The sequence below is a fragment of the Mauremys reevesii genome, linkage group 1 (assembly GCF_016161935.1).
Source record: "Mauremys reevesii isolate NIE-2019 linkage group 1, ASM1616193v1, whole genome shotgun sequence".
Classification (NCBI taxonomy): Eukaryota; Metazoa; Chordata; order Testudines; family Geoemydidae; genus Mauremys; species Mauremys reevesii.
Genome location: NC_052623.1, coordinates 226890382 through 226917019, shown reverse-complemented (window position 1 = coordinate 226917019; position 26638 = coordinate 226890382). Strand labels below are relative to the sequence as shown.

Below are 26638 nucleotides of genomic sequence, written 5' to 3'. Positions count from 1 at the left end.
GGATCTAGAATGAATATCTGTGCCACAATTTTTTACCCTCACATGGGTACATTGGCATCCACTAATATCAATAACAGCTATTGATGTGCACCCCGGAGATTAATTTTGCTCCACTGATGCTTTTTATATACTAGCCCAGCTCACTTCCAGTAAAGGACTGTCCCATTATAGCCCTACAACCCCATTACTGGAGGTCACACAGAGCCTCCTCCCCACAGCAGGCTCCCTGGGAAGCATGGTTCAGGGCAGGGCGCATGCCCTCTGCTATATCTCATAAGAGGCTGCAACACGTGTTTTCCTGTATAGGCAAACAATCCCACTGACAAGTTTGGAGGGTGGGGGCCCAGGAAACTGTCTTCTTCCAGCTCCCTTTGAGGTGATTACCACCCCAAGCAGGGTGCTAGCAGTGAGCAGTCCCTGTACTGAGTGGAGCCTAGAGGTTGCGAGTGTGACCAGTGCCGGCCTGTGAAGCACAAGGTGTGTGTGGGGAGGGAGAGGGGAGCGGGTTAGATGCTCTTAGTGCTTCCCCTGTCCCTTTGCACACCCACTCAGAGCAGCCACAATCTGTCCCTGAAGTTTGTTTTTCTAGTTTAGCTTTACATTTCCCAAGCAATGGAACTTACCATTCTTCCCTGGGGAGATCTCTCCATAGCCTCAGAGATGGCACAGTCAAAGCATTTAAACTGCAGCGGCCAGCCACTCTGAGCTCATGCTATCCACTGCTAGGACTCTACCTCCTTTTCCCTTCTGGCTTTTCCCACTGGCAGCCGGGCTGGGGGCATTGCTGTTCCATCAGTGAGGGCCCCTTCAGCCTGCTGTCCATGCATACAGATGCCCTCTGGAATTGCTCCTGCCACTGCATTGTAAGTTGCAAGGAGTCCCCTGTGGGATGCTCCCTGAAGAGTGGTTGTCCCCCTCCTTCTCCAGTCGATTTCATCCCATATTATGCTATACAGTGAATCTTCGGTGTAAATGCCATGCACGGTCTAGAGGTGACTATGTTATGGGGGCAGAATTATACCATGTAGTCATATAGCCCTCCCCTAAGGCCACCCCTGCCCTGTTCAACAGTGAAACCCTTCTGTTCTCCACTCTGCCTTGGGAAGGGGAGCATCGAGACCTAGGTGTTTTGAATTCCCTAGCGTTTGCTCTCCTGAAGTCTAACTCCCTTATGGCGATACGTTCTGTGGTCCCAGCCCTTTCCACATTGAGTACAAGGCGCTCCAGGTCGCTGGTAGTAAGTTTCCCTAGTCACCTGACATTCTAAATCAACTCTGAGAGCCCCTTATCAGAAGGGTGGTAGAGCTTGTGTAAATCAGTTCTCTTCTAGAAATGAATGAGTCTTTTTCATTCCCAGGTTATCATGTCCCGAGCACAGATGGAAAGTTTCTCGGAGAGGACACTGATGCAGTGCCACGTGCCAGCAACCTCCGCATTGCTGAAGGGCCCATAGCTGGTCAGCCCATCTTCAAAGCGGGTGGCACTGGCTGGGATGTTGTAACTAAGGTGCCCAAGGACGTGCTGAGGCAACCTTTTGTAGGGACCCAGTTAGAGATTAAAACTATGCTCCCAATCCAAAGCCCATCGTCTGCACTCCTTCTGATGAATCATCTAAGGAGCTGCAAGCCAGGCAGGCACAGTTAGGTACAATTCTTCCCTCTCTGCTCCAACAAGATGGAATCAGGTCCATTGAGTATATGCCTTCTGCCCCACACATTTCTATTAAATCTGCCCAAAACTGACACACGTGACTTTGGTTGTGTGCTGTGTGTAGGAAGGTCATTAATAGCACATGACATCAAGATAAAAATCTGAGACCATATTGTAGACCTAAGAGAAATTTATATTCCAATAGCATATGGCAAAGTACCTTTCCAATTCAAGATCTAATAATCTGGGGAGAGTTTGTAACTTGTTTCTGCAGATCATAGGTTTCCAAGCAGTGGCTGATTCCCACGTTGGGATGGGGGGAAGATATTTTGCCCACAGGACAGGTTGGTCAGTCCTTTCAGGGCATAGAGTTAGACTTTGGGTGCATCCAGCAGGGAGTCATCTGAAGCCAAGAGCTCAACAAAAAATAGCTTGAGGCATTAGCAGCTGCATCTCCTTTGCAGCTTGCATGACTGGAATCACTAGCAATAGCTGTTGGATGACTTAGTCCTGTCATAAGTATTCAGCCGGGGATGAAGAGGCCCATCTTTATGCTCGGTTTAGATGTGGCATTGGAGCCATATGTTTGATTGCAAAGGTAGGTTTCCCTCATGAGTGGGCCGGATGCATCTCATAGGGAAATGGCTGACTGGGCAATCAGTGGGTTGAGCCAAGACCCAGTGGTGCTCTCAGGCTGTTAACCCTGCCAATTTGTGTGTGTCCACTGAGGACAAGATTTTTGATGCTGGCTAACTGCTAACTGAGCTATTGTTATGACCTAATAGAGTTGCAGTTCAGGGCCTTCCAGTCCAAGCTGGGGTGAGCGGCTGTCTGTGTGTATGTGTGTGAGAATGTTATTTCCCAGCACTCAGATTACACACACACACCATGATGCTTGCTATTGGAAATAGGATAGAGGCTCAGGGTGATTTTCAGCAGATTTGAGAAATTGCCTTACATATATAGAAGCGTGCATATTGCTAAAAGCCTAAAGGTGCAATGCAGTTTGAGTTTTTAATCTAAAAGGATAAGGGAGCGATGTGATAAGAGATCTCAGTACAGTTATAACAATGGCTGTTACTCTAACACATTGCTCCAAATGTTGACCCTGGTGGATGGATTTCTTACAGTTAAGGGACACAGTGGAGGACTTTTTCTCTAGTACAAATACAACTATTTTTTCCCAGGATAATTCAGTATTTTCTTCATAGCAGTACAGAATATTGGGTGGGCTGGATTTCTCCCTTGCATTGAAGGGAACACCAGGCAGGCTACCTGCTGGAAGATCTGGGCCAGCCCCCAGCACCCTTGTGCATATGTTGGAGTGCTCACTTTGCATTATAGGGGGATTCACCCTGCCACTTATTCTACAGAATTAGTATTGTGCTTCCCATCTTGCCTTCCCCCTTCAGCCTCTCTATCCTAGAGCAGCAGGATGGTTCTGGCTCCCATTGCAAACTCACTGGTGCTGCTCCATTTTTCCCTAAACCACTGCAGCTGAAAATACAAGGGAAGGGCTTTTGGAATAATGAGGTACACCTCTACCCCGATATAACGCTGTCCTCGGGAGCCAAAAAATGTTACTGCGTTATAACGCAGTTTCACCTATATCGAACTTGCTTTGATCCACTGGAGTGCGCAGCCCCACCCCCCGGAGCGCTGCTTTACCGTGTTATATCTGAATTCGTGTTATATCGGGTTGTGTTATATCGGGGTAGAGGTGTACCTAAAATAGAGCAGAAATAGTCTTCTCCAGCATCCCCACTCAGTTTAATCTACAAAACATGGAAAATTCCCTCATACTTGAGAAGCTAAAGGTTATCACCTTCACCTTGCCAAAGATTAACTGGGCCTGATTCTCCTCTCACTTATACCAATTGTACACTGGTGTAAATCAGGAAGCTCCTGGATCTACACCAATAGCAACTGAGAGCACAATCAGGTAATAGAAAGTATAAAACAGCTTATAAATTTGCTTGTGTTCTCGAGGTAAAGACACAGTCTATGATATGCATAAAGTTTAGTGTGGGGAGGCTCTGGACAGAGCTGTGCAGAGCTTGTTGGATTGGACTTGCAGAGGTAAATTCAAACCTTTTTGTTTCAGCTCACATGGGGCTTGCACCCCAAAATTTGGCTGGGAATCAGATTTGCTAAGGCCATGGAGTTACAAAATCAGCAGGAGAGCTGTATTTTTTTCTGTTTTGGACTAAAAAGAAAATGACATTGACCCAAAAAATTGAGCTCAAAGATGCTAGAAATTCTTGGGGGGAAAAATACAACTTTGATAAAAATTCAATATTTCACCCTTTCTGTTATGTGACAAAAAGGCTCACAATTCACAGCTAAAACCTCTACAGAGTCTTCCACTAAAACCAAAGGAGGCCAGACTGGACATTCCTAATATCATTGAGGTAAAAAACAAACAAAACTCTTTTAAAAAAAATCAACCAGACAAAAAACTCTTAAGGTTATTTCATAAGTCACCAAGAAGGAAGGATACAGCCTCAATTTTTTCCTCTTTGCAGGTCATCTTTAAGTCTTTACAAATTGGAAAGGGCAACAGAGTTCAGAGTTAGAGTTTAAATTGTCAACTAACTTTTGTGCTTGTTTGAAGGAGGAGAGAATATACTCTGCCCCTGATCGCTTATTCAAGATTGTTTTTGTGGGCAATTCAAGTGTGGGAAAGACTTCATTTTTGAGGCGATTCTGTGAAGGCCATTTTTCCCCAGACACATCTGCTACCGTAGGTAAGTTTAAGAAACATTATGATGATGATTACAGTAGTACCTAGAGGTTCCAACCAAGACTGTGGCCCTGTTGTGCTAGGTACTGTACAAATACATAGTGAGAGAAAGTCCTTGTCCCAAAGAGGAGAAGCAAAGGGACAGAAGTGATGTGTTCCCTGAGGTCACAGAGCAGATTAGTGGCAGAACTGAAATTAGAACCCAGTGATGAAATCCTTGGCTCATTGAAGTCATTGGCAAAACTCCCATTGATTTCAGTGGAGCCAGGATTTTTCCTCAGGTCTCCTAGCTTCTCATCTAGTAACCGAGGCACTAGATCACAATGCATCACAAAGATTAATAAGATTTGGCAAACGTCAAATGCCCTTGTGACCATCACTGAAATCATAATTGCCTAATTTTCCAGGGAAAAAAGCTTTGTACGGCGCAAAAGAGAAAAATGTTAGCAATAAATTTACAAAGCTGGGTGCTTAACTGGTGCCAAGATAGCTTATGCTCGTAACCGTTGCACTTACAAGTCAGACCTTCAGACTATATGCATAATTTCCTGGGGCTTCCAGAAGGAAGGCACCGATGTTGGGAGCTGCAGCTTAGATGGCAAGTTTTTAAATGTAACCTCTAACGCGCAACAGTAACTCATTATCTGTGTGTGTCACACCAGGAAGTGGGTTATTTGGCTGGCCTGCAAATACAGATAAGCCAAAAGTAACATTATAAAAATAAGAACTGCTGATAAGACTGATAGAGCAGACCGTGCAGAACAGCTGGTCATTCAAAACCTTGACAAACCCAGATGCAACTCAAACCCACTTCCATGAAACTAGATTTTGGTGGTGGAAACATCCTCCACAATCCATCTGAATGTTCTGATTACTCGCTGAAGGCATTAGGACCAGATCCATTAAACTCAGTAGCAACACTCCCATTGACATCAGTCTAGCAGGAGCAAATCTTAGAAGCATGTTGCAGAAGAGGGCAGTTTAACCTAATGGTTAGAGCAAGTATCATTATAAATATCCAAGAAGTGTATAAACCAAAGCTAGAGAGCACTTATTTAAGAATACTAGGGAACATTTTCAAAAGTGCCTATATGGCTTAGCAGCCTAAGTCACCTTGACTGTCAATGGGACTTAGGATCCTAAATCACTTGGGCTCTTTTGAAAATTTTACTCCTCCTGACTTTTTGTGAATTAAATTAATTTGTTAACACATTTACTTTTAATATGTTTGTTATTGCTTTAAAACTATGGCAAATAAAAGCTTCTGCCTGTTCTTATTATCAGCCTGTTGTTAAGGGTCAGAATCTATTGCATGCCTTCTGAACCAATGAACACAGGTTAGAAATATTTGTGGCTTGTTTGAACATGACACTATTATCTTAAACTACCATGAACCTGATCAGACCATCAGAATGAACCTGAGACAACTTGTGCTGTGTTTATAGGTATAGATTACAGTGTGAAAACAGTGACAGTGGATAACAGCCAGGTAGCCCTGCAACTCTGGGACACTGCTGGGCAGGAACGGTGAGAAAATGCCTTAACTTTCTACTCTCCTACTCTGTGCATTTAGAAAAGAGCAGCCTTGGGCTCAATCCTGCTCCCCAGAAGTGGGGAGAAATGGACGTATTCTCATTTAGTTCAGTGAAAGTGAGAGCAGGCCTTTGATCCTTTCCCAGAAGGATCAATATTGGCTAACAGGGTGTGGGGTGTTTCAGGCAAACCCTGCCAGCCTGTTGTAGGGACTCTTAAAGAAATAGTCCCATTAGCTACTATTAAGGAGTGGAGCTGGTTGATAATGTTCTGTCAGAAAGGCTTTTTCAACAGAAAATTACTTTTTAACAAAATGGAAATATTCACACACAAAATACCTGTTTCCATTTAAGTGTTTCATGTTTTCATTGAAAGACAAAAAAAAATGAAAAACATTAACTTTGTCTGGAAAAAAATATCGCAGTTTTCAGTTGCTGAAAATTGAAAAGTTTATTTTTTTTTCAATTGAAGCCTGAATAATTTTTCACATAGAGGAGTGAGGAATTCCTGAAATGACACACAAGGTGAGGTTTGGAGGACGCGAGGCAGGGGTCAGAGCATACGTGCGACCATCGGTAGTACAAGAACAGAAAGACAAGGGAAAGGGTCAGCAGCAGGATTTTTCAAAACACTTACTGCACATTTTTGTTTACTTGATCTTTTAGTCACTGACACTGAGTTCCATACAAGGGATTGCCACTAAAGGAGAAAAAGAATGAACTATATAGGAGTAGATAAAAAGGGGACTGCTAAATCCAGAAAGCACTGCATTTGTTCCCTCGCCGTATTTCACTGTATAGCTCAATTTTCCCTTCAGATCTACACTGCACTCTATTGCAAATTTTGCACTCATCTAGTGCATGGGATTGTCAGCGATAACAATGGAGGTTTCATGTGTAAAATAAGTAGGAAGAAAATCCACTCTGCTCGTCAGAGAGCAGAAATGTGTCCCCTGAATGTAAATTCATATGTAAGGGTATGTCTACACTACCCGCCGGATCGGCGGGTAGCGATCGGTTTATCGGGGATTGATATATCGCGTCTCATCTTGACGCGATATATTGATCCCCGAACGTGCTCCTGTCGACTCTGGAACTCCACCAGGGCGAGCGGCGGTATCGGAGTCGACAGGGGGAGCCGCGGCCATCGATCCCATGCCCTGAGGATGGGAGGTAAGTCGAAATAAGATACTTTGACTTCAGCTACGCTATTCTCGTAGTTGAAGTTGCGTATTTTACATCCACCCCCACACCCTAGTGTAGACCAGGCCTAAGCTAAGTAAATGAAGCTTTGGTCCTCCAGCTCTTACTCATGTGAATAAACCTTAGTATGGCAACATGGTGAGCTATTTTTCCCATCTCTGCCACTGACTTGCCACTTAAACCTTTCTATGCCTCTGTTTACTGTGCATCTGTAAATGAGTTTAATAAGCTTAACCACCTTTGTAAATTACTGTAAGATCTAGAGATGAAAAGAGCTATCGATGTACTGTTGTTACAGCTCATGTGTGTAATCCCATTGACTTCAATAGGACTACTTGAGTGAGTAGGGATTACACATGTGAATAAGGGATGCAGAACTGGGCCCTGATTTAAGAAGATATTTGGCTCCACGTGCCCATATATCTGTGGCCCAAACTGAGCTTAAAAGAATACAAATGTTCTATATAGATCCCTGTGTATAAATCTTCAATGCTGCAGGACTGAAGGGTTGGTGTACAGCTTCTGACTACTATACTGTAATCATATTGTACTACTGCTCTATGGCAAAGGGCTATACACAGATTCTTGTTTGCAGGTACCGCAGTATTACCAAGCAGTTCTTCAGAAAAGCCGATGGTGTCATTGTGATGTATGATATAACAGCAAAAGAGACATTCACAGCTGTCAAACAATGGTTGGTGAGCATTGAGGTAAGAGGACGTAGCTTTCAATCTAAACTACTCTGGCCTCATGCTCTAACTTCTTGAGGTGCTCCCTCCAGGTGGGGGTTACGGGCAGGTCAAAAAGGAGGAAGTAAGGTCCTACCACTTCTTGTGCTGTGGCAATTACTCTGTTATATATAGGACTTCAGTTCACAGAGCTGCCAAGCCAGCTTTTTACAGAAGACCTACTTCCATTTTATAGGAAAACAATAGTCATTCTAAAATTTCAAGGCGTATCTCTCTTCAGTGGCCACCATTGATTGGATGTATGTCCATCTTTCCTGGTACCTGGCTTAATCTGAGGGAAAGAATTCCCAGCATGCACTCCTCTGCTTCCCGTATCAGTACACATTGATCGTTGTCACCGGAGTTGAAAGATGCTTCAGTGCAGTGATGTAATTCATAAGAAACAGTTTTGCAGCGGCTACAGCTTTAAGTTAGGAGATTTTAAATAGGTTGCTCATGTAAATCAACGGTATCCACAGTACGTGCTGTAAAACTGGTTTATTTTATAGGATTCAGCTTCCTGAAAAAAATTCTGCGGAACATCTTGTTTTTCTCCCCCTGCCCACACCCAGTCATAGCCCCTGCCCCAGTGAGCTTTTTGCGACTTAAAAATGCTATTGTCTATTCAGATCTTCTGGCAATAAGCACAGTATGCTAACATGTGAAACACTGTATCTGTACTTTGGAGTTAGGCCCCAGGGCCAGATTAACTCTCCTGTGGGCCCAGGGCTATTAGATTTTGTGGGCCCCTGTATACAAGTCTTTTTCCTAATTTAAAACAAAATGATCACAATTATGGCATCGAGGCTATTGACGCTATACTAAACTTGCCTTTTAATTAACATAAAGCCGCTCTGTGGTTACATTTCAGTCTTAAAACATGTAGAATACAGTTAATTCAAAATAGCCTGTTTCTTACCTTAGAACAGCTGTTATATGAGTTTCTTCTGGGAGGGAGTTTGGGTGCAGGAGAGGGCTTCAGGCTGGGGCAGTGTTGGGGTGCAGGAGGGGGTGTGGGCTCTGGGAGTGAGTTTGGTGCAGGAGGGATTCTGACCTGAGGCAGGGATGGGGTGCAGGAGAGGGCGCAAGGTACAGGCTCGGGCAAGGATGCGCTTACCACAGGCAGCTCCCAGCCAGTGGCACAGCAGGGCTCAGGCAGGCTGCTGGTCTGCCTGTGATAGCCCCATGCCGCTCCCAGAAGTGGCCGGCTGTTGGCAGGTCTCTGTGTCTCCTGGGAGAAGAGGGACAGATGTTTCCGTGCGCTGCCCGTGCTTGCAATTGCCGCCCCTGCAGCTCCCATTGGCTGGTTCCTGGCCAATGGGAGCTGCAGGCATGGTGCTGGGGGCAGGGGCAGCACGCGGAGCCTCTTTCCCCTCCCACCAGGGGCCATAGAGACGTGCCAGCAGCCAGCCACTTCCGGGAGCAGCGTGGGGCCATGGCATGCAGGCTGCCTGCCTGAGCCCTGCTGCGCCACTGGACTTTTAGTGGCCCGGAGATCGCAATTGACTGGAAGAGGCTCCAGGATCGACAACTGGTTGGTGACCACTGAATTGTATATAAATATTGATTTATTTTTGCGGGGCCCCCCTTAGCCTGAGGGCTTACACTGCAGCCCTAAAGCCCCTGCATTAATCTGTCCTTGTTAGGCCCCAATTGTTCAAATACTTACCACTGTCAGTAGCCCTGACCACTGTCGGTAGCTACATTGAAGTAAACCCAGTATTAAGTATTTGCAAGATCAGGCCCTTATTTAACATGTTTTCTGAACAATTCAACATTTATAACAATTCAGCACTTTAAAAATAGCTTTAGAAGATAATTTTAGTTTTGATAAGGAAACATGGTTTTCTTTTCAATTTCAATATTTTACATATTTGATTCATCTTGACTGACTAATTTTGGGAGATGTTAACTAGCACTGAGTTCAAGACATATGGCCAGATCCATTGTCTTTAACTCAGGTAATGTGCATACTTAATCCCTGGTGTACTTTTGGTAATATACTCATTCTGATAGTGTTTCACTTGGTAACATATATTACCACTTTTCAGAATTACATTTGATCAAATATATTATCTCCATTTACATTATGTATTTTGATTGGTATGATTGGATCCAAATGCAGTGGTTTTCATGCCTATCTAATTGGAAGAGTAGAGTCAGATACCTGTGGTTTTATGTAGCACAGTATTTTTCTCTTTCTTTTTCTCTCTTTTTTTTTAAATTTGTTTATGTCTGAATGATTTCTGAGCTGTTCTGTTATTCAAGGAATGTCAAAGATGTTAATGCATTTCTAGCACAGAATGTCTCCTTTATTCCTTTTGTCCAATTCTGATGCCTGATATAGTTCTTCATAAAATAACACTTTACTTGCCTGATTCGTATTTAGGATTTTCATTTTCATATTGGCACCTGGTGGGTCTCGGCTCTGCTTCATCTTTAATCATTTTTTAAAATATTTTAATGATGTTGACATATTGTGTGCAGTATGGTGTTGTGTTCTTTGCTCTGCAGGAGGTAACTGGAGAGAATATACCTGTCCTTTTGTTGGGTAATAAAACCGACAATGAAAAAGAACGAGAAGTCCCTCGTGGACTAGGAGAACATCTAGCCAAGGTACAGTATGGAGAAGGGAATCGGTAATAAAACTAAAAGATGAAAGGGTTTAATGGATGTTAGATTCTATCTAGAAACTCAGAAATACAAGTTATTATTTTTAAGAGGTCAATTGCTTTTAGAAGGGGAAAAAAACCTTAATGCTTATTAGTCGATCTTGGTGAATCATTTCTAGTGAGTAATTATTTGATTAATTTTGCCTCTTAGTGAACTACCTGAAAAATGTCTTGCATTTGTTATTATTTGTAATTGTTTGTTAAATTATTTATCAGAACAACTTACAGCCTGTGGTTTTCCTGTGAATTGTAACTACTGATAATTATTAATGTGTGGTTGGTCACCTAAATCACATGGTGGTGTTTCTGATCCATGACTGGATGATTAACTTTTAAACAGGAGAATAATGAGTGATGAACACTGAAGAGTGAATGATGGTATATCTCCTTAGGGATTCTCTTTTTTCCCCCTCATTGCATAGACAATTTCTTAATACATTGTTTTGTGGACACCTCCCTCCATTTACAATCCCATAACATCCCAGTGACACCTACAGCAGTTACTTCCATGGAAAGTCATGACAGAAAATTACATATTTTTAGCTTCTTTTACTGTGATTTAGTAGCTGGAAACAACAACAAGAAGCAGCTCTCTGGAGTACCCACAAGTGTTCTTCAAACCACCCGTGATCCATGAGCCATAGTTTGAGAACCAGTGGATTTAGGGTGACCAGATGTCCCAATTTTATAGGGACAGTCCCAATATTCAGGGCTTTTTCTTATAGAGGCACCTATTGCCTCCCATCCCCGTCCCGATTTTTCACACTGCCTATCTGGGCACACTAAATGGACTAGCATATAACAAAAGCACTTACTTACACACACATTATTTTTGCATTCAGATGCGTAGCGAATATGAATTCATATGAATAACACCTCCAAAAGATTCATCTACATAGAAATCAGCTGTCCAAATCTTCATGAGAAAATGAACTAAAAGGGGCAGAAATATGACTGAATCAAATCAGATATCAGATTCCACGAATGTGTCTGTAAATACATTTTCCCATTATTCATTACTTATTGGTAATGGATTTACTAGTTTGTCCAAAATGCAATGAAGTCAATGGAATTATTCTGTATTTGCACCAATATAACAGAGCAATACTTGCACCTGTAAATATAATGTAAAGAGTTGGGGCTATATGCTACTTTTGACCTATACACAGACTGATAATAATACATTGCCATATATAGGTCTTGTGTTGTTATATGGCTTTTATTTTGTGTTTATAAAATGAAGAAAGGTGCTTTCTTATTTAGGGCCTGATCTTACTCCCATTGTAGTGAGTTACAAAATTCCCATTGACTTCAGTTCCCATATTATCAGCCCCTTACTCAGTACCTAAAAGTTTCTGTATTTAGCAAATCGGTTTGGTTTTTATGTGAGGATCCAAATGCAGGTATAATTTCAGGCGCTGCAGGTTACTTTCTAGGAAAAACTCCAAGGTATTATTACTGTAGCCTTATGCAAAAAGCAAGTGACACACGAAAGGTAAATGGAGGGAGTGGGTGGCTATTTGTCATTTAGCTCTTTTTAAAAATGGGCAACTAGTAAAGTGAAGATGAATCACGCTGAGATGCAGAACTTGCAGCCCACCAGGTCATTAGCTGTAACATGGCATGTAAGGAAATAAAATGCTTTACAAAAGTAACGTAGAACAATGTCAAATGAAAAATGATCACATTCAAATGAATGAATACTCATTAGAATACATTGCTTGATGGAGCAAAAGTAAGGAGTGATCAGTGACAATTTGTCACCTGAAAAGCTGCAGAGATTTAATTCAATTATAGCAATTTGCCTGTTGAGCTTATAATAATTTATTTCAATGGATATTAATTACTGTTAAATGGCAATGTAATTCCTAGGAAACCATGTATGACATCTCCATTAACGAATCCACTTGAGTAGCTTACTTACATGAATTACTCCTTGGGCACTCAGACTGCACTGGGTCAGATCCTCATCTGATGTAAATCTGCCCAGCTTCATTAACGTCAAAGGAGCTAAGCCTATTTATGCCAGCAGAGGATCTGGCTCATTGTCAGTAGGTTTTCAAGAACGTTGGTGGATCGCATTTAAAGTACTGTGGGTCACATAGTGCAGCTCTCATTGCTTCATGAAACTTTGGTAGTTAGCAGCCTGGAGTCTCTAGCTAGATAATGTGGTGTAGAAATCAGCCAGAAGTCTTCCTGGAGATTTCTGCTGTAGGGCAGCCTTTCTGCAACTCCTCTAGCAATGCCTAAGGATGCCTAACATTGCAATGTTGGCACACTAAAGAAAGTCCTATCAAATCCTCATCACTTGAAAGGATTGGAGGATGCAGTACGATACCTCAGGGTATAGGCACAAAGGGAGATAGGCACATCCAACAAGGATAGGGAAGGCCCTGGTGGGAATGATGAGGGGGCAGCTAGACTGTGAGAAAGCTTAGTCAGCAACATGAAAGAACAAGCATCCCAACATTAATCAACACTGTCTGGTATGCAGACTTGGCTTTGCGGAATGGGAGCAATAGCCTCAAAGCAAAAGTACTCGTGTTTAATATAAATCTGACAGTGTCCAAAATGTGCTCTCTAAGAAGGCAGTAGAGTTACTGTCCCAGATCAGAGCAACTGCACCTGTATTCCTCCTCCATGGGCTCCCACGCTCAGGCTTCCAGCTGTCCTCTCTCTCTTGGCCAGAGATAAGTCTCACTAACTCCTGGCTGGGGTTTTTCCAGACTGCATAGTTCCCTGCCTACACTGAGATATGCCCAGCAAGCCAGACTGCTTAAAAGGCACTGTCTGCACTTTACTTTCTCTTCAGAGGCTATGAAGAGTCGTAATTGCTGCCAGTTACAAGTCACCACACAGCTTTTTCTAAGCAAGCACTTTTATTCATAAGGTGAACACATTAAAAACATAAGAACAGCCATACTGTGTGAGATCAGTGATGCTTCTAGCCCAGCATCCTGTCTCTGACAGAAGCAGATACCACAGCTTCAGTGGGATGCACAGATCAGGGCAATTTGGAGAGATCCACCCCTGGTTTCCCCTCCTGACTTCTAGTAGTCAGAGGTTTAGGGTCACCCCAAGCATGGGGATACATCCCTGACCATCTTGTCTAATAGCCATGGATAGACTTAACCTCCATGAACTTCTCCAATCCTTTTTTGAACCCAGTTATACTTTTGGCCATCACAACATCCTGTGGCAATGAGTTCCACAGGTTGACTATCTGTTGTGTGGAAAAAGTAATTCCTCTTGTTTCCATTAAACCAGCTGCCTATTAATTTCATGAGGTGGCCCTGGGTTTTAGTATTGTGGGAAAGGGTAAAGAACACTTCTCTATTAACTGTTTTCCACACCATTCATGATTTTATTGACCTCTATTATATCCACCCTTGATCATTTCTTTTCTAAGATGAACAGCCCTAATGTTTTTAGTCTCTCCTCATATGGAAGCCATAACTTTAATAATGTCTGTTGCCCTTCTCTGAACCTTTTCCAGTCAGGCTTCCAGCTCCCAGCCATCACCTATCGTGATGACAAAAAACATATTAAAAATAATAGAAGAACCTACCTGTACATTAATAAGCTTACCAGAGATCTCCCAACTCCAACAAGAACTTTGTCAGGAGTCAGTCCTTCAAACCCCAGTGAACGTTTTTTCTGTGGTTACAAGTTCATAACAGCCTTGGCTCAGAACAAGCCCACCCATGAATCAGTTAGTCTTTCCTTTATACGGGTTAGGCCTTTGATCTTCAGCCTCCCGGAACAAGTAATCAGCAGGCAAAGGTCTTTTCCTCAGGATGTTGCTTCAAAAGGCAGGATTGGTTTTGTTCTTTTTTTTGTTGTTCTTTTCGCATAACCAGAGGCAAAGGGGGTGGGGAATTGCATTCACCTCCCCCTAGATATTTCCCTGGAAATCCATTTCACAGGTATCGTCCCATAAATCCATTCTTGTCTGACACATTGTTCAATATAGGCCTTTAACCATCCCAGCCCACAAGAAACTTAAACCTTTCCTTTAATACAATGGACCCCAAACATATGTGAACTCAATTCAGTAGGGTCTCCCAAGGACATTGCAGGAAATTGCCATATCTGTCACCACTACTATCAGCAAAATAGAGAAAAGACAAGTCCATTTACCTTTTCTAGTAGATTTACAAAGAAATTTCCATTCAGTGAGTTTCACTGTAGCATGATCGCCTAATCAGTAAACAGTTCAGCCAAACAAAGCTTTGCTGCCTTCGTTACTTCAGGCGGCTATTCCACAACTAGACTTACAGGACAGTAACCACCAAGATCACTCCTCTTCTCTCCTTGTTTGTTGATTTGTTTTTTTCCCCATTCTTTAGGTGCCTCCTCATTTGTCCATGATTTTTCAAACATAATTGTCAGTGGCACGATACGTTCATTAGCCAATTCCCTTGATAGTGTAGGATGCGTCTCAGATGGTTAATTAGACATAACTTACCTTCTGCTACTGAGGGTTTCCACTGTACATTCTGTCAGTGAATTTTCCCTTCAAAGTTCAAAGGCATGGCTCCTTCTGCTGCAGGACTGACTGTGTCATCAAGAGCAGGATCTGTTTGTCAAAGTGATGAAGATGAATGATTAGCATCAGTTAGGTGTAACTCATTATCTCACATTAAGGATTTGCTCTGCCACATGGCATTTGCTGAGAAATCAGTTCTGATTCATGCCAGTATCACATGTGTGATTTCTCCTCATACAAGATGCTGATGTGCTGTAGGAGAGCAAGGGAAGGCCAGTGCCACTCACAGTCAGGCTCATGTGCATCATCCACATGCTGACTAGATTTTCTTTTACAGGTCTAACTGCATTCTTATATAGAAGAACAAAGGGTGTTGCCCTGAGCTTATAATAGATGCCAAATTTGTATTTGTGTGACTGTTAAGCTATTTAACCAGGAAATTTCAACGCCTCAGTGTGTGTGTGTGTGTGTGTGTGTGTGTGTGTGTGTGTGTGTGTATGTGTGTGTGTGTGTGTGTGTGTGTGTGTGTATAGTCATCATAACAATTATTCAGCACGTTAATAGTCCAAACTTTTACATGCTTTTCGGCTATCAAAAATACAAATTTAAACCAATATTACTAATCCATCTATCTTTCTTTCTTATCAGGCCTCTCTAGGTGCAGTATAATAAATTAAAATCATGACATTCATCAAAATGTAGAAAATAAAACAGTGAAAAAACACACCTCTAAAATAGACGGACTCAAAGAAAACCACTGCGTAAACTGCAAAGGACTCCATGTCTGACAAGAAATGGATGTTGGTTGTGTTATTGTTCTGGTGACATCTTTATTTATTGTCTAAGATTTACCTCAGAACATAGGTTCCCAATTTTTCCCATAATCAGAGAGACCCAAATGACCAATGTGTATTCCTTTTTCCCTTTTATCTCCCAATGTTTCCATGGTGCCTTGTAAAGCTAGATTGGCGCATTATGCAAAGTTGACTGAAATTGTCTCTCTGTCTGATCTAGGATTACAATTTAACTTTCTACGAATGCAGTGCCTGTTCCGGTCATAATACTCAGGAGTCAGTGCTTCACTTAGCTAGGTAAGGAAAACAGCTTTTGCTTTTTTGAAACATGGACTATTGCAGGGGTAAAAAAATCAAACTAGGTGAAATGAAGGCCACAAAGGGCACAAAAAGAAGAAAAATCAATGCAAGAAGATTTGTAAGTGAACTTAATTGATCCCTATCACTGACAACTGAATGGATTCTATTTGCTAAATTAATTGTCTCTGATAGGAACTAACCTTTTGCTGTCTGAATACTGCCTTGTGCCTTTTACGTTATAGTCAATAGTGCTGATCCTGCAAGAAGCTCCAAGTGGACAGAAGTGCCCACATGAAGCTCCACTGGAGTCAGTGAGGCTCTGCACAGGCAAGAGGCTCTGTCTGTGCAGAGTCAGTTGCAAAACAAGGGCTTCTGAGAGGAGGAATGTGGGTAGAGGTGCAACACCAATGATGGCTCCCAAAGGCAGACTATGGGAGTGCTGGGGAAATGCACACAGCCATGGACATTGCTGTGCTCTTCAATGGGGTACAGAGTGTGCTTCTCCCCCCATGCCAGTTCAGTTCTTCTACCTGGTTGAAAGACTGAGGAGGATATTTTCAAAAGTACCTAAGGGATTCAGGAGCACAAATCCCACTGAAATTAAATGTGACATGCTCCTAAATCCTATTGGCATTTTTGTAAAGCTCCCCCAATACACTTTGAACAGGAGAGAAACTAATAATGAATGGCAGATATTAGAGGCTGTACTTCCTGGCAGGAACCTTCAAGTGAAACTTTGGGGATTTTTGAACTTTGTGACCAATACCCAGTGGCTGCAAACAATGAATAACACAAACTCCCCAAACAACAGCAATGGACTCTTATATAGAGATATACCTATCTCATAGAGCTGGAAGGGACCCTGAAAGGTCATTGAGTCCACCCCCCTGCCTTCATTAGCAGGACCAAGTACTGATTTTACCCCACATCCCTCTAAGCGCCTCCCCTCTCAAGGACTGAGCTCATAACCCTGGGTTTAACAGGCCAATGCTCAAACCACTGAGCTATCCCTCCCACTCAGCTTATTGCTTGCTGCTTTGATTCACAAAAATATTCACAAGTTGCCAATGATCAGCTCTAATGGCAATTTTCCAAATAAATGAACAAAATAGATTTTGCAATACAACAGCCTTGATTTTTGTTTTATAAACTGTGCTCACTTGCTCATTAACTCACAAAATGCTGTTGTTTTCAATTAATCTCCCAGTCATCAGTGCAAATTAGCCATGTCCGACTGTGATGGTGTGTGTTTTTTTCTTGTAGGTATTATTGCCTTTTTCTGAGAGTAGTTTTTTTTGCTTCTTTCCTAGGATTTTAAAGGAACAAGAAGATAAAGCGAAAGAAAAGACTGTTCAGCTGCTGCAAGACTCAAAGAAAAAGTCTTGTTGTATCAGACTGTAGAAGACTAGGGTACATTTAGACAACAATCATACATCTTATGTCACACTACAGTGCATCAACACATCTGCCTCATGTTCAAAATACGTCTTATGCTACGTTGTGAATGTAACAGCAGAAAACCTTTAAGAACCTCGTGCACACTCACTTTTCACTCTTTGCAAAGATGGAGGCCTTAGGATTACTTAGACTGTAAAGACTTCAAGGCAGGGGCCATCTTTTTGTGATGTGTTTCTATATCACTTAGTACCATGGGGTCCTAATCCATGACTATGCTCCTAGATGCTACTGCAATACCAATAAGAAATAGGAATAAGAAATCTACTTAGAACAGGAAGCTAATTCTCATAGGTCCTGATCATAGACACCCTTACTTGAGTAGCCCTTATCTTTTGCGTAGTCCAGCTGGCTTCAGTGGGATCGCTCATATAAGGTTAGAGTTTGCGGGACTGGATCCCTAATCTTGTAGCCTCAAATCTTGGTTCCATGTTGATCTTCTCTAGTTGTGTCTGGTTTGGGGGGTTTTAAATTATTATTATTTAAATTTTAAGCACAAACAACGAAATGTAAAACTCTGTGTTAAGGTTCTGAATGTCAATATACAAGAGTGAAGGAAAGAAATAATCAGGATTCTCAGAGTAACATTAACTGATCCACACTACACATCTCTAGTATGTTTATTACTAGTGACACTGTTTGCACATAGAGCCTCATTGTGGGCCCATAACTCATGCTGGGGTGCCGTTACATGACTCAGTGATTCCTGTGGTTTCCACCAATGCCAGTGCGGGTTTTACAAATGGCCTTTACAGCAAGCCATGTTCTTAGATGTCACTGGCAGATGGCTGTTGTATCAGACTTATGGCTGACACAACTCCTCCCTCTCACAAGGCTCCATCACAGAAGATTTAGCATACGAGAGTTCAGGGCCAAAATTTTTGAAGCTGTCTGCCTAAAGTTAAACCAATGTTTTTGGAGAAATTTTCAAAAAGCATCTCAGGGACTTAGGAGCACAGATCTCACTAAAATCCAAGGGCATTTATGTTCCTAAATTCCTTAGGTGCTTTTACAAAAATCCTCACTATGCACCTAAATAAATGCCCTGATTTTCAAAAGTGCTGAGCAGTCAGCAGCTCCCTTTGACTTTAATCAGAGCTGCAGGGGTCACAACACTTGAAGAATCACATCCTTTATGTAGGTGCAGGCCTGCCAACAGCAAGTCCGGGGCTCCGGGACGAACAGTCAATGGGCCCCCATGCAAAAGCTATGCCTGCACAGACACAGTCTGCCTGACATTTGGGCGGTGCTGTGCTTGCACTGGCTGGTGGCCAGCGAGCTGCCAGCTGTGCTGCTGGGTGTGCTCTTCCGGCACAGCCCCCAGGGCTTTCACATGCCCAACTGGTAGGTTGCCAACTGTCTAATCGCGCAAACCCAAAGACTCTTGCCCCGCCACCTACCCTGCCCTTTCCCTGAGGCCATGCCCCTGTCCTGCCCCTTCTCCAAGGCCCCTACCCCTGCTCACTCCATCCCCCCATCCCTCTGTCTCTCACTCTCCCCCACCCTCACTCACTTTCACCAGGCTGAAGCAGGGGGTTGTTGTGCAGGAGGGGGTGTGGGATGCAGGTTCTGGCAGGAAGTTTGGGTGTAGGAGGCAGTGAGGGGTCAGGCTGTGGGAGGGAGTTTTGGTGCTGGAGGGGAGGAGGGACCAGCTCTGGGAGGGAGTTTGGGTGTGGAGTGCAGGCTCTGGGCAGGGGCAAGGGGTTCGGGTGCAGGAGGCAGTGCAGAGTGCAGTCTCTGGGAGATAGTTTGGGTTTGGGCTCTAGGGTGGGGCAGGGGGGCAGGTTCTGGGAGGGAGTTTGGGTGCAGGCTCTAGGGGCAGGGGGTTGGGGTGCAGGAGTGGGGCAGGGGGTCGGTGCTTACCTGGGGGTGGTTCCTGAAAACAACTGGCACACCCCTCTGGCAGTGGCTCCTAGGCAGGGGAGCTAGAGGGTCTCTGTGCACTGCTGCCCACAGGCACCGCCCCCTCAGCTCCCATTGGCCATAGTTCCCAGCCAGTGGGAGCTGCGGAGTCAGTGCTCAGGGCGGGGGCAGCAGCATGCATGGATCCCCTTCCCCAAGGGCTGCAGGGACGTGCCAGCCACTTCCGGGAGCAGCACAGAACGAGGGCGGGCAGGCAGCCTGCCTTAGCCCTGCAGCGCTGCCAGCGGCAGTGGCAGCCACTGGGGGTCCCCAGGCCCTTTTAAATCACCTGGGCCACTGGGCAATTGGCCCCTTTGCCCCCCACATTGGCAGGCCTGAGTAGGTGCCTAACTTTAGGGACCCATCTTAAAATCTTGGCCTAGAACAACACACTGAATTCATTTTTCCCTTTGGACACCCTGGCGGAATATGACTGAAATGAGCAACTTCAGAGCTGGCCTTCCAGCAAGAATCTGAATAATTCCTGATGGTATTCTTCTGTGTTGCACACAGTGGTACTTCTGTGCTTTCAAGAATTGGTGTAAATATGGATGAGCTTGCACAGAAGAAACAGAACCTGTCTCAGTTTATTTTATCAATAGAACAGAAGAAAACTGAAGATTGGTTGCTATAAAAAAATAAAAATGATTTATATATTATATTTTCAATCCATTTTCTAACTTTCCAAAGTTTGGGTATTTTTAAACTTGAATAATAAATAGATTTGAAATCAATTTAATTAAAAATAAGAGACTGTGCTTTTCTAAAAGACCAAAAGGCTAAACACTAGTTGTATATGTAGCTACTTTATTTTATTTTTTGAATAAAACCTTTAAAGTAATTCAGTATGCTGTTGGAACATCTGTCTCTCCAAAATAGTCATCTAGATGCCAGTCACTGTAGAACAGGAGTTTGCAAACTTTTCCTTAGAGCAACCCCTTTCTCCATATGGCGAACTCACTTTGATACCCTCCCAAATAGCTCAGGTCTAGCCAGGACCTCTCCTTCCATCAAGATGAGACTGAATTCCTATTTAGCACTGCCAGATGGGCACTATGATCCATAACCATCTAACACCTGCTTGCAAACCTTTCCCTCTCTGGTGGGTTATGATGCCCAGGTTGAGAATCCCCACTGCAGTGTTTAACAACTGAAATGCAGTGAAGAAGAGCAGCACAACATTCCAAATGAGGGCAGGCTATTCGCTTGGCTTCTCGGGGTTGTGTCTTTATACACAGAACCATTTTCTGGACGTCAGCTACTGTGGGGAGGGGACACATTACCGTTGCACTGGGTTCTAAAGGTTGTTCCCACTAGGGATTTGCCATAATGACAGCCATCAGTGCCCAGCTCTGGAAAGGAAAGCTGCTCCTTACTCCAGCTTGAAACTGGGGTAAGTGTCACCAGGTCAAGGAGAGGCTTTGCCTTTCAACTACACTAGGGATAAATCTCCAGTGCAGCAACGCCTCAGACTCAAGCACATTCTGCTCTCCTCTGGTTCAGAGTCCCATAGCCCAGCACTCCGGTGTCAGAAATCAGCCAGCTGCAGAGCCAGTCTCTGGGCAACCAAACGAGCGCAGCTGGTCGGTAGTAGCCTTCCTGATTGGTGAGAAGAGGCAGCAGGCCAGCTCTTAAGCCCAGCAGCAGCAGCCACAGCAGTTTTGTGGCTGCTCAAAGAATTTGCCTATGTCTGTGATAGCTCCTGTGCCTGCCTTGCCTTACTCGAGGTAACCTGACCCTTGACTCTGATTTCTGACCTCGGCTCTGGCATCTGTGACCCTAGGCTCCTATTCCTGGCAGCTGATTCTTGTTCCAATCTCTGGGCATGGCCACCCACATCCCGCTTTCTGTAACCAGAACTTAATATCATTTATCCAGTTTCTATTGTCTCGGCAGGGTGATTTTAGGTCCCAACTCTGATCTCACCAACACTGGCTTTCCCCTTATGTAGCTCCAGAATCAGGCCCCTAATTTCTGGTTCCATGAAGAACAGAGTTGTCTCAGAGGATCACAGATGGGGGTGGCCTCTAAGGTAACCTGCTGCTATTCCTCTAATGCTTTAAAGGCTAAGACAATATTCTGGTACTGGAGCAGGAAGCAGTAGGGGGAGCAGAGCATAGGTGTAATGGGGCCTCTGCATCTACTTCTATTCAGGAGGCCAACTTGTTTGGGGTAATAACAGTATCATGTGATGTGAATGAATTGCTGATTCAGAGTCCTTGACTCCAGACCTCTGCAACACTGCAGAACACTTCTGCTACTGGATTTTGTTAAGTACTATTTATTTTGTCTTCCATCAGACATTTACTACTAGTCATCATGCCAGATTCATCCCTGGTGTAACTATCGATTTTAATGGAGATCCTCCAGGGATGAATATCAGCTTGTGTTCCCTGGATCTGAATGATGCTGGAACCTCATGATTGAGATACTCCACTGAAGAAGTATTTGTTACATTCAGTGACTGACTGATTATCACTTCTGCTGGTGTAAATCCATTGCATCAGTGGAGCTATTCCTGATTTACATAAATGCACAGTAAGCAAGACCCAACTCAACTTGTATCACTTCCCAGTGACACTGTGGTTAACTGACAGGAGACAGTGTGACTGACAGGCAAAATGAAAAGTAGAGTGAGTCATTTCAATCTGTATGAAAGCACTTGATATTGATTGATCCTCTTCATTTACAATATACATTATCAAGAGCACTTTAACTGCAGTGACAATAATTATGGAAGTGATGTTTTTATATGCCCAATCCTATGTCAGGAGAATATTACTCATCATTAAGGAAGAGTTCCACTTCAGCGTCAGCACAAGTGGGAACCTGCTTTACAAAGTAGATATATGCAAATGCAGCTGATTAGCAGCACCTTCCTAAACTCATCTCAGACAAAATGGAAAGATGCCCTTTTGATCTTTAAAATGACAAAACTTACAGAAATGAGTACTTGCAGTTTTGAAAACTTTAAAAGCTAGTACTTCAGCTAGTTAAAGCTAAAACATGGTAAGCGCTGTTAATTTGAAAGGGGTAAACCTGTGGAGCTTTCGCTTTGAGCCAACTCTAGTTTATGTTTTGTTCATTTAGGAAACTTTTTATCTTTATTGTTCTAGTAACCATTTCTGACTTTAATGACGCATTACTTGTACTCACTTAAAATCCTCCCTGCTTTTGTTAAATAAGCTTGTTTTATTCTTTAATCAATCCAATGGTGCAAACTGTGTGGGTAACGCCAGTTAAGGTGTCAAGTTGTTTTATATTGTTCCCTGACAGGGACAATGGACCTTTGTTATCTAAACTGTCCAGGAAAGGGCTGGAGAGTGTAGTTGTGACAAGATGGCCAATGTTAGTATGGTGGGTCCTGTGCTTTTTTTGGCAGTGGGGCTAAGATACTATCCCTTGCCCCTGCTCTTGGAGCACCAAGGGCCCCACTAGTGGCCCAGGAAGGTGGTAAAGGAGGGAAGCAGAGAGGGGTCTAGGTTTGCTCCTCACTCTGAGCCCGAGCCCCAGCCCCTCTCAACCCCTGTGGGTTCTTCCCCCTTGGGTGGGGTACCTTCAGTCCTTAGATGCTGCGGAAGGGTTTTTCTTACTTTGGTCTTCTGGTCTCTCAAATCTCAAAACACACCTCCAAGCCCCAGTCCTTTTTCCTGCCTGAAGCAGGGGGGTTTTATTAGGTTCCTGACAGGGCCTTAATTGACTGCAGGTGCTCCAATTAACCTGTAGCCACCATCCCTAGTCTACAGAGAACCACCAGTGTGTGTGTGTGTGTGTGTATGGTGGTGGTGTTACTTCTTGGTACTTCCTGCAATGCACATATATTCTCTGTAATTTTATTCCTTCAAAGTGCTGTTTGACTGGTCTCTGCATTTCATAATTTTATTTCTCTCTTATGCTTAAATTTAATTCTTTGACTAATGAGTTCTAAAATGCCTAACCTGTCCTGGCTGGAGTAATTATCCCTATGGCAACTTTTAAAAAATATATATTATATCTAGGGTTTTTATTTCTACTGGTGGCGCACATCCCCACATACCTCGATATTGGTGCACATAAAATTAATTCCACACATGAATGGAAAAAATTAGAGAGCACATTGGCCTGGCACGTTGCAGGAATGCTATTTGAGGGTAAGGGGGTAGCAGTGCCCCCGGCAGTATTTTGTAAGGAGTTTGCCTCTCAGCACACCTACTGGATTGGGCCCTGCAGGCGAGATAGGTGGGGGAATGATTACTTTGAGGATCCTTCCAGGGCTTAGGCATAAGTTAAGTGCTGAGCTGCTCAGTGATGTCAGGACTTTAGGCAGCTGGCAGAAATATAGGTGCTTAGGGGACTTTACCAGTGACAATGTCTGCACCTGCAAGGTTAGGTGAGCAGTGGTTTTGTGAACATCAGTGGTGCCAAAATGTTGGACTTAAGAGCCTAAAGTGTCAGTTAGGTGCTTAAATCCCCCTTGTGAGTCTAGCCCTTAGGGTATAACATTGGGAAAACAGAAACTCAAATGATTTCCTAGCTGTAACAATCTTCCCCCTCACCAACTCCCCTTTTCTCTTAGACAAGGGGACTGGAATACAATGTTGCTTCTGCACCTGCACCATCTCCAGCTGTGATGATGCTAGATGATACAGTAAAGCATCATCTTTCCTCTGAAGGCAGACTGCTACAGGAAAATCTATGTGGTGCAGCAAGTGGTAAAGATGGGAGCACGTTACTTCCTAAAGACCAGGTTCTTCTCTCCCATTTACACCAAAGTAATCTGGGGTAACATCTTAACTCATTGAAGTTACTCTCAATTCGCAACACAGCACCACGCATGAGTGGAATCTGGCCTTATGTATTAAAGCAGTGCCCTAGCATAAGTGCTAGGAGGTGCTGTATTTTGAAAGAGAGATTAAACCAAGGGCCGGCTGACCATTTGTGGTCATTAAAGATCACTTGTCACTTTGCCCAAGAGTACGATTGTAAACTCTGGTGTCCTGGTGTAATGCCATTCTGCAGCCTGGTCTATATACAACATTGCACTGTTTAACTACAATCACTTTTTAAATTGATTTATGTTAAACCAGTGCAAAGCCCATTGTGGACATTTAAATCGGTTTATGTCATCTTAGCTTAAATTGGTTAATAACCAAATTAACCTAAACTGATATAAATTAGGTTGAAATCAGTTTAAGAGAATCCACTCAAGGCTTAAAAACATGCATTTAATTCATGTAGTGCAACTTTGTGTGTAGACAGAGCCTAAAGTCCACCAGTCATTTTAGCCAGAGATGGATTCAGTCCCCCTAAACCAGTGGAGTGTTTTACCCCAGAAGGGGATCTGCTCTTCTGACTGTGCCTCTATCTCTGCACTTACTATGACAGACTATTGCTTGTCCCTAGTGCTGAACATGACCTTGTCTGTAGGAGACCTGTGAATTAAACCCAGTTGTCCTAACTTGTAGGTCTGTACTCTATCCATTGGGCCTTGCTGTATTACCTCACTAGACCACCTGAGTTCTGTATTGGGCTAGACTCCTTTCATACAGACAGTGCCATCAGGAGAAAGGCCTTAAAATCCCATAAGAGCCCTACATTTAGAAGCAACTGACTTTCCTGGGAGATTTAAAGATTTAGAGCAGAAACAAATATCACAGATAAATGCCATTGCATTTAGCTGGGTCTCTGTGACATTTTTCTCTGCCATGCAGTGTTGTATCACCTTGCCCTTGTTATACTATTTCTTGTTTCTCTATCCTCTTCGCTTTGGTTTGGATATTTTTCTCAGTATGTTTTCAGAGCATGATTTTCTATTCTTCCTTTACTGGAATTGTCCTGGTCCTCTCTGTTAATCCTCTCACCCCAGTTCTTGCTTTGTTTTCCTTCAGACAATAGTAATGGTTAATCAAAAAAAGAACACCATCAACTTTTAAAATATCCTGTGTGATGGCTGAAGGACACCCAGCCAGGGTCAAAGGAAGGTGTACAAAGGTGGCATAAAACTCATCTTTGCCCTCCCTGATCCTGGAATGGCTGGTCTAGGGTGTGACAGCTTGAATGGTGCTCCAAGTTACACCAGTTGCTAATAGCCTAAAGGGATCGAAACAGCTGCAGGGGATCACCAGGAATAGCTCAGTCAAAAGCCTTGTGTGTTGTGCAGAGCTGTGCCAAGCGAATGTGAAATGCCACCATTCTGATTTACTAGTGTTTTCCACTAGCGCTGTCCAGATCTAAAAGACTGCACTGTACAAGGTGCATGGCAGAAGAGAGACAGGCCCTTTGACTCAAAACTATTAACAATCAGCAACTGCCATAGCAACCCAGTATCACATGCCCACACATTTGGGATCTGCAATAATGCCAGCGCTCATCTCTTTGACACATGGCATAAATCACTAAAATAGCTCTTCTGTGACAGGGCTTCCTTCAGTGTGATCTGAATAAAGTCCTTGGCTTGCATTTAGCCAGTTCTCTGATCACAGCAAGAGAGAGGATGCTGGGGTGGAACTGAGCTGGCCTCACAGCTCCCCTATTAGGCATTACTATTTATAACCTCACATTTGAGCCACTTTGCATAAGGGTGAAGGGCATCGATCTAATGATGAGACCCTATGTTTGTTAAGCTCAGGTGGCAGGACTGGTGGTTTTGGATCATTGGGGCTTTGGGTAACGTCCCCAGACAGGCATGCGCTACACAGTGACAGCCATTCGGCACATAACCGGGGGGCCAGCTGATGCAGAGAGTACCAAACTAAGAAGAGACCTAGTGTGAATTCCTGGCCCCACTGAAGTTAGTGGGAATTTTGCCATTGACTTCAATGGGGTCAGGCTTTCAGTTCTGGATGTTATTCCCATTGGGCAAATCACTTGAACTCTAAGACTCAGTTTCCTCCTGTGTCAAACGGAGATAGTGGTACTTACCCTCCTTTGTAAGGCACTTTGAAATCTATGGCTAAACCAAGTTTAGTTTGGGGATATTGCCTTTTAGGTTTCAAATTCCATATCAGTCCTGCAACCCTGCCCTCTGGTAAAAGCAAGTGGCCTCTGATGATTTGCTAGAGCAGAGTGAATAGTGCAAAAAATACCCTGCAAATATTCACTCCGATTTTCAAATGTCTTAACTTCTGCCATGTTTGTGCCCCCTTTGGAGAGTGCTTCCCCTGAGCATTCAGGTGATTGAGTATTACTGGC

At 43.5% G+C, this 26638-nt stretch overlaps 1 protein-coding gene and 1 long non-coding RNA gene across 4 annotated transcripts in view; one reads left to right on the top strand and one right to left on the bottom strand.

Moving 5' to 3' along the window:
- The window catches only part of CRACR2A (calcium release activated channel regulator 2A), a 103839-nt gene extending 84779 nt beyond the window's left edge, over nt 1–19060 (top strand). For both annotated transcript variants that reach the window (XM_039520410.1, XM_039520411.1), the window contains exons 13-18: nt 4265–4397; nt 5839–5920; nt 7724–7838; nt 10371–10472; nt 16032–16108; nt 17422–19060. In XM_039520410.1, coding sequence (XP_039376344.1) covers nt 4265–4397; nt 5839–5920; nt 7724–7838; nt 10371–10472; nt 16032–16108; nt 17422–17512 — 600 coding nt within the window. In that variant the 3' untranslated portion in view covers nt 17513–19060. The remainder of the gene's footprint in view (nt 1–4264; nt 4398–5838; nt 5921–7723; nt 7839–10370; nt 10473–16031; nt 16109–17421) is intronic.
- On the bottom strand, nt 14828–23103 carry LOC120395738. 2 transcript variants are annotated; one of them, XR_005592758.1, is made up of 4 exons: nt 23025–23103; nt 17288–17417; nt 15745–15801; nt 14828–15107 (listed from the first exon to the last, which is right to left on the bottom strand). It is a non-coding gene; the product is annotated as an uncharacterized LOC120395738 (long non-coding RNA). The 2 variants fall into 2 exon arrangements; XR_005592759.1 differs by lacking the exon at nt 15745–15801.
- Nucleotides 23104–26638: the final 3535 nt, after the last annotated feature.